The sequence below is a fragment of the Selaginella moellendorffii genome, unplaced genomic scaffold (assembly GCF_000143415.4).
Source record: "Selaginella moellendorffii unplaced genomic scaffold, v1.0 SELMOscaffold_126, whole genome shotgun sequence".
NCBI classification, from domain to species: domain Eukaryota; kingdom Viridiplantae; phylum Streptophyta; class Lycopodiopsida; order Selaginellales; family Selaginellaceae; genus Selaginella; species Selaginella moellendorffii.
The window spans coordinates 439,258-447,414 of NW_003314387.1; the positions used below are offsets into that span (position 1 = coordinate 439,258).

General features: G+C 45.8%; 1 protein-coding gene across 1 annotated transcript; it reads left to right on the top strand.

The window, feature by feature from the left end:
* Nucleotides 1-6,952: 6,952 nt before the first annotated feature.
* On the top strand, nt 6,953-7,606 carry LOC9645204. Its single transcript, XM_024665719.1, has 4 exons — nt 6,953-7,048; nt 7,114-7,262; nt 7,326-7,428; nt 7,484-7,606. The coding sequence occupies exons 1-4, from the start codon at nt 6,983-6,985 to the stop codon at nt 7,604-7,606; spliced, it is 441 nt and encodes a 146-aa protein (XP_024521487.1). The 5' UTR covers nt 6,953-6,982.
* Nucleotides 7,607-8,157: the final 551 nt, after the last annotated feature.

Genomic DNA, 8,157 nt, shown 5'->3' on the forward strand with positions numbered 1-8,157 from the left:
TCTTGATACCTTGGCCTTGGTATCTTCGGTTTTGGTATCTTCGGTTTTGGTATCTTGGGTATTGTTGGTATCCTTGGTTGTAGTTGTCTCGGTTTGCTGGGTAGTTCCAGTTCGGCGGGTGTCGTTGATCGTTGTAGTTGTTGTAATTGTTGTAGCGAGGTTGATCATTCCATTGTCGACTCTGGTGTTGGAAGTTGTTTCTCAGCAGTCTCCAGTTTGTTGGAGGTGGTGGCTGGTAATTGTTGAAGTATTGATTTGGATATGGTTTTCGAAATTGCTGTCGGGGATAGTTCGAGACTTGTCAAACTTTTGGAGAATTTCAAAATCTGCAAGTTTTGGAGTCATGACCTTCTTTGGTACAGATCTAGCATTTGGAGATTTGGAGCTTGTAGTCACTTGCCGGATGTCCTTCGTTCTTGCACTTAGTACACCAAATTCTAGATCGAAATTCTTTGATGTCGGCCTTGGCTTTTCCCTTGAGCTTGTCGATTTTTTTCTTGAGTTTCCGAAGTTTTGACTTGGTGCTCTCTCCGAGTTCATCTCGAAGTTGTTGTAGGAACTGCTATCAGAATCTGAGTTATCTGTGTCATCTACTTGTGCTATCATTCGTCGAGCTTGAACATCTTGATGGGCTCTTGTGAGTTCGAGATAAGTGGTAATGTTGATGTGCGTTGCCGCTTCTCAGAGGGATCGTTGGAGTCCTTGCATGTACCATTGGTAAAGTAATGTTTCGGTGGCACTGTTGCCGCATTTGCTGGCATGTTGAGTGAAGGTTTGAGTGTAGTTGTCGATGGATTGACCAGACTTCTACTTGAGTTTTTGGATCTTGTGAAGTCGTTGGCTTTGAGTGAGGGAAGACTTGAATCGGTCTACGAGCTTGAGTGCGAGGTCGTCAAAACTTGTATTTTGAGGAAGCGTTTGAGCCCATTTGTTGGCTCTTGTTCGAAAGGGTACATCAGAAATAGTATGGAAGTTCAGTCGTCTAGCTGTTGATTCGGATTGCTTCTCGGAACTGTTCAACATGTTTCTTGGCATCTTCTGACTTCAAACCATGAAATAGTGGATAGGAGACGTGTCTTCTGACAGGTATGTTGGCAACGGCGGTAGTGACTGCCATTTTCTATTGGTAGTAATGTTGGTGTCGAGATTGTTTTGTCAGGTTGTCACCATGGAGTCCTAAGGTGATTTGTAGCAAGGGGTTGTCGGGTCAATAGCAAAGTTGGTGTAAGAAGAAGGTGGTGAATTGTTGTTGTTATTTAGTGGACTCTTCTCTGTTTTTTCTTCTATGTTGGGACTGTTTTTGGGTGTGTCATCAACGTCGTTGTCGGTGTTGGGTTGCTTGCTAGTGTTGATTTTTGGAAGATGGTGCTCAAACTTGTTGTCGACGTATTTGTCAGAGTTATGTTGTCTTGGTTGTGGTTGTTCTTCTAAATTGTCAAAGAGTTCTTCGAATGTATAGTTGTGTGGTGATTGTGGTTGCTGTGGAAGATTGTTGTCGTCGACGATTGGTTCGTCGATCTCGTTGTTGTTGGATGATTGGAGCTGTTCGGCAGTTTGGTGTGAGTTGTTGACGTCGAATGCTTGACTATTGGATGATTCAGGTTGTTCATCTTTACTGCTGTTGACTGGGTATATCGGAGTGCGACTGTAATTGGTGAAGTCGAGCTGTTGTCTTGTCAGCGCGTTGAAGTTGAAAGAGTGTTCGAAAGGTCTTGCTGATAGTGGGCTTCGGTAGATGTTGGAAGCAAATGTGGGATATATTGGTGTTGTGAATATCGGTCAATATGGCGAAAATGGTGCTGGTCTAGTGAAGTCTGTGAAGCTGGGCGGGAAACTTGGTCGTTCGTCATCACTGTAGATGGGGTTGGTGAATGTACCTTTGAAGTGGTTGTATGCTGCTTGAAAAATGTTTTATTGCTCGGGCGTAGTCTGTGTCGACTACTCAAATGTTCGGTCGGGCTCAGGCACTTTGGTGGGTGCCGTCGAGGGTGTTGATTCAGGCTCGGGCACTTCGGTGGGTGCTGTCGAGGGTGCTGCCGGTGGTGTGTCTGGTGGTGTTGTGTAGTTGTCATATTCTTCGCAGATGTCCAATACTGGTTCATCGGAGTTAGCTCGCGGTAATAATTTGTGTCGGATGTAATTCTCTCTCTTGGAGGGTCTAACAATTTGATTCAACTTCTCTTAGTCTTTCTTTCTCTTTGTTTCTAAATTCTTCAAATCTCTATCTAAACTTCGGATAAGCTGTTGTCGGTCTTCTTTCGACTTGTTGGATGTTCTTCGTGGTTTTGGATACATGCATTCTTCTACTAGTTGTCGGTGTCAGATTCGTGTCTGCAGTCAATCATGCAGTTTGGGTAGAACTTCGGGAAGACTGTCGGCGGGTCAATTGTCGATAAAGTCATTGTGAGGTTGTTATTTCTTTTCTGTGCAAATATTGACGGTGGTGCGTGTTGGGTTGGGTTGTGTTCAGCCGAGTTGTGTTGGGTCGAGTGTGCTGGTGCAGTATGCAGACTGGTCTTCCACTTGCTGGTGCCGAGATGGAGTTTGATGAAGAGTTTCGGATATTTGGGTTTGTCTGGAATGATTTCTTCGATAATGTCGTCAAGTTGTTGGAGTCCGGATTGGGCGATGGCGTGATTGGCGAGAGTTGTTGCAGCGAACGTGTTGATTTCGAACTGAGTTCGGACTGTTGTTTTGGTGCTGAGCTGTTGACTCTATCGGAGGGGTTGTCGAAAAATTGGTGGTGCGTTGTCAAGTTGTCCCTCGACAAGTTCTCTGATACTTGGTAATAGAGTGATGGGTTCGTCGTTGGTGTAGGTTCTGAGGATGTGCTTCGGTATTTGGAGTGGATGCAGGAATTGGAATTGTGTCGGAGCACTAGGATTGCTGGGTCGACGACTGCACGGAAGATGAGTTCGTTTCAGCAGTGGTGTCGGTTTGTGTCGAGCGCACTGGTTGAGGTCTCGAGCTTGGAGTGGGTGGTCTTGTGCTCGGAGATGGAGTTCGCCAATGAAGCTGTTGAGGGCGTCCGCTGATGAAGGTGCTGGTAGATTGGAGTTTCTTGTCAAAGAGGGCTGTTGGTGGTCTTTGTTGGTGATTGGACTCGGAGATCGAGAGAGAGAGAGCTTTCAGATTCTGCAAAGATCTCCTCTGGGAAGGGTCTGCCTCTACTATGTTGGGCGGCGATCGCTTGGACGCTGTTGATCCATATTGGTGGTGGCATTTGTTTGTTGAATTTGGGCGAATTGGGTGGTGAATTGGGTAGCAAATTGGGTGGCTAATTGGGTAGCGAATTTTGGCAAGTTGGGTAGATTGCTTGATCTTTCTTGCTATCTGCGCACAAAGAATGGAGAAAGAATGGAAGAATTTGTGAACCTAAAGGGGAATTCAAAAGCTGTGGTCGCCAAATGAAAAGGTGTGAAAACTCTTCTTCGCTGGAAATCTATTGTTAGTAAGAAAACAAAAGAGAAAAAGGCCCGATCCCCAAGGGCAGAGAAGAAGCACGAGAAAAAGGATGCTATGTAATGATGGAATGGAGATAGGGATCCACAATTTGGATTCCCCCTTTTGAAAGGCTAGCGGTTCTAACTACTAGCATATACTATATGCTGTGCATGATTTAATCTATGGCTCCGATGCAGCCTTGGGTTCAAAGTCGGAGTCCCCTGAGCCTGGGTTTTTGGTTAATACACAATGTGTCAAGTGCAGTGCTTCGCGTAAGCTTGTGGGTGTGACTAGGCTAGTGGAGTCATGTTTTAAAGCTTCTCCTTGTCCCTTACCATGCTCGCAGTGGCTTAACGTACCCATGAGCAGTTGAGGGACTTCTTCGAACCTCACATATCCTTGTGTTGTATCATCGCCTCGCTTGCCATGCTTCTTCTCTTGTCAGCCATCAGCTATGCAGAGTCTAAACCTGCAAGCAGCTCTTGAGGAATTGTTTGCTCTCACCTGATGCTCGATCAAGGCTCTCACAACGTACTCGGGACTAGACTACAGTGGATATCACTGATGCAACAAGCTTTAGGTTCCGAGTCTAAGTTAGTTGCACCAACTCAAAGATGTTCTGTTTTGTTTCATGGTTTTGAACATGGTTTTTCTATAGGAACAAGCATCAGACTGGAAGCTTTTGGGTGGTGTCTTGATGAATTAAGCTCCCTGAGGGTTTCATCTTGCGAAGAAGAGAGAAACAACTACCCCCAACCTTCAGCACTCTTGACATTTCCAGATGCCTTGCAACTCGAATCTCTTGGGCAGAACGCACCGGTGCTCTTGAGGGGGGTGCCTGGTTCAAATCAAACTGATGGGAAACATTCGCGTGCCAGCTGAGCGCCATGCCCAGAATTTCAAGAAACGATTCATGAAAGTAACAAACACGTTAACAAGCTATTAATGCATAATTTGGACGGGAACCTGTTGGCCGGATATCTGGCTCGAATAAAAACAATTATTGGCAAGGTCACAGGTTCGAACCCACAGCCAGAGACCCAATTAAATTTTACTTCGCTTGCGCAAGGCACCTGGGTCTTTATGGAATTCGCTGGAGTGCAGCAGCAGCCACGATGATCATGGTCAGTGTGTCGATCTAGCCCAGACTCTTCCTTTTGCTTTAAAGTCATGCTGGAACGCGTCTCAGCATTGCTCGCTTGAACGCCAACAGGTTTGGACGAGGAGAGGAGCTTAAACTTGCAGCCCGCGTGACTCGCAATGCAGCCTTGTCTACGAAAGTATCATTGCATTTCAGCTAGAGGGGGTGTCCAAGTTTGCTAAATCCTCCTACATGCTTCGTCAAAATAGCGAATCGCCGAGGACTACTGACGACCTGGATAACGATACGCTGCTCCACACTTTCCAGCAGCGTTTGACTGCCACGCTTGTGCCAACCTCATGTAAGAAAGAGTGGAGCTGAGCGAGAGCGTAGCCTTTCTTCTCGACGTGGGTCCTTGCAGAGCATTGTGTTGTATCATTCCACCGCTTGTCATGCTTCTTCTTTGCTCTCACCTGACGCTCGATCAAGGCTCTCACAGGCTGCAATGAATAACAAAGGAATCACTGGTGCATCAACCCTCAGGTTCTGAGTCTAATCAGTTGCACCAAATCAGGGATGTGCCTCTCGTGTTTTTGGGAGTGAGTATTTAATTTCATGGTTTTGAACATGGCCAGAGGATTTGATCTTGCAAAGAAGAGAGAAACAAATAAATACCCCAACCTCCAGCACTCTTGACATTTCCAGATGCCTCTCAACTCTGCTCTTCAAGAGGGTGCTTGGATCAAATCTAGCTTGCTCATTTTCCAGAAACTTTTCTTGTTCCGAGAAACAAATTTTGCTCCAAAAAAATCCTGGAACCAAGAAGAGAGGCTTGGAAACGTTCGCGCGACCTTGCCCACGTGATTGATACGGAACAAGAAATCAGCACGCGTGCCATTCACTCAAAATCAAAAACAAGCGAAACACTTTAACAGGCTATTAATGTTACGGGAACCTGTTGGCCGGATATCTGGCTAGAATAAAGAAATTTATTGGCAAGGTCACAGGTTCGAATCCACAGCCAGAGAACCACCTAAAAACACTTTTTTCAAGTGTAGGCGATGTTGGAGTTTCTCCGCGATATTGGAATTTCCTTGTTTCTCCCTCCCGCAGGCTCGAGAGACAAAAAAGACAGTGGTCGATCTAGCCCAGAAACAAAGGATCCTGGAATGTGTCTCTCGCTTGGAACGATAATAGATTTGGAGGAGGAACTTGCGCCTCGCGTGACTCGCAATGCAGCCTTGTTACGATCGCACAGAGTGCTGCAGACTGCCAAGGAAGAACACGAACGCTGAGCGGCACACTCTGCAAGCTGGAACGCGAGCTATTGAGCGGAGCAGAGACAGGACACGACCCTGGACATCGGTTTACCGATGCCCAAGAGTTTTGGCAACCTTCGAATGGCTGTGAGTCATGATCTCCAGCCCAGAGGACAGGTCCAACTAGCATCGGACTTTTCCCCACTCTTTCATTTTCCAGCGCTGGAATTTGGCTCGACACTGGCCTCGTCTAGCTTCCCAGATCTCCCCAGCAGATCCACCAAGCATCTTAAATGTTCCATGATCGTGGACATGCTGTAGTCTTGGGCTATGGACGACAAGTAGTTCTCATCCCGAGATGACTGCAGGCAGAAGAGCTCGCTCTGATCACAAGATGCAAAGGAGGGAGAAGCGTTGCAAAATTTTTTGATTGGGTTGCTGGCTGTGGATTCGAACCTGTGACCTTGCCAATATATCCGGCCATCAGGTTCCCGTCCAAATCGGACACTAATTGCTTCTTACCTTCACCATAACGGCGCAAGCTCTCGCTCATTTCTAAGCATCCTTTCTAAACCCGTGGGAACGTTTTATAAGGCTGTCATCCTTTCTGCGGTTGTCAAGCTCACATTATGGAATGAAGATTTCACCACTGAATCCCTGGGATAACCTACCTTTTCGTTTTTTGAGAAACAAGGTTTCCCTGCATCCAACGACTGAATGTCCGAAGATGGCTTGTTTGAGCATTGAAGATTAAATTGATCCAGGCACGCTCTTGATTGGCAGCAAAGTTAAGAGTACAAGGCTGGAGGTACTTCTCTGTTCTTTCAAATCCTGGGGAGCTATTTCATCAAGGGGCTTTCTTGTCGTGTTCTATCCAAGTTTGATGCTTGTTCCTAGCAGCAACAAGAAAAAATCCATGAAATTTCAAGTCACACCCTGTGTGAAGAAGAGGGGGCAATGCATGGAAAGTACTCGAGGCCAAAAGGTGGCTGTCCACAACAAGAGTATTTAGAGCAAAAAGGGCGAAAGATGAACTGTGGGAAAGCAATGCTTTCACTACAACGTATATCCCTTGTGCCCTGCTGATCAATCCAAAAGCCACAACGCTGGTGGTAGTGCAGCAGCTCCTCCGTCCCGCGTTTAAATTCTACAAGCTCTTGCCAGGTGCAAGGTTCCATGGCCGTTTGCGACAAGAGAAATGCTGGTCACGTCTTTCGAACTGGAGCTACCTGAATTGGATGCCGTGGTTGGCTGCTTGCGAACAGTTAAGCTATCAATCACTGTGCCTCTTTTGTTATTTTATTCACTCCAATGGTGGTGATTTGCCAGGTCCCCCAGGAAGCAGAGACTATCGTCAAGGAGACCATCCATGGTTTTAATGCTTCTCATTTGCCTCCTCCAAAAGAGGGCGTCATTCGCATGGAAGCCAACGGTGGATTCATCCTCCAGAAGATTAGCGACGAGAAATGCTACATAAGGTACACTATTAGTTTTTTTTTTTTTTTGTTTTCTTCTTAAGATAGTCACTACTTCTTTTACAGAGCAGTAATACACCTGGACCTTAAGGTCGACCTTGTTCCGACATGGGTGATTAACTTCCTTGGGCGTCAAGTTGTGGGACACGGCTTCAGGCTATACCTCAAGGTATATTTCTTTCCTTTTGGGGTGAAAAATGTCTAAACTTTGTGTGTTACAACAGACTGTTTCTTCTGTTAAAGAGAGCAAAGTGTTTCAAGAATGCATCAGGCAACAGCCACTCTACAGCCGCATAACGTTACAGATGCTACCAAAATCGAGCCACCAAAATGGATACAAGAGTTGAGGTGCTTTTCATAAGAAGTATTCATAAGAAGTATTCATAAGAGCATTTACATTTATAAACAATTTATAAACAAAGAGGAGCTTGAGGCCCACCGATACTCCTGAAAAGTCCGAACTTATTCATGAGACATATGCAAGGTGGGTTTTATAAGATTTCTGTTGTTTTGCATGTCTAGAAAAATCTGCTGCAGTCAAGCTCAAGAAAGAAACCATTCTCTTCTCGATGGAATGAAACTCTCACTTGCTCCATGCTCTGGCGAGGCCATGGCAAACAAAATGGGTGGACTCTTCGTCTCAATCTGACAAGCAGCTGATGCAAAGGCTACTTTTGAGAAACAAAGCGTAAGTATGCTGCAACAAGAACCAGCAACAGCCGTTTAAGGTATTGTCGTGGAAGATGGCTTGCCTGAGCTCGAGTTTGATTTGATCCAGGCACCCTGGTCCCATCTATTCTTCACTTGGTTGTCAAAGCTTGGAGGTCCATAGGTTTCGATCCTTTCAAATCCTGCTCCAACTTTTGATGCCTTTTCTTGGCAATAATATATTGCTCTG

Excerpts from the sequence above, each read along its gene's own strand:
- LOC9645204 (XM_024665719.1), top strand. The coding sequence starts at position 6,983 with ATGCTGGTCACGTCTTTCGAACTGGAGCTACCTGAATTGGATGCCGTG. Across the intron at positions 7,263-7,325 it reads GACGAGAAATGCTACATAAG|AGCAGTAATACACCTGGACC; the intron begins GTACACTATTAG and ends CTTCTTTTACAG. Across the intron at positions 7,429-7,483 it reads GCTTCAGGCTATACCTCAAG|ACTGTTTCTTCTGTTAAAGA; the intron begins GTATATTTCTTT and ends GTGTTACAACAG.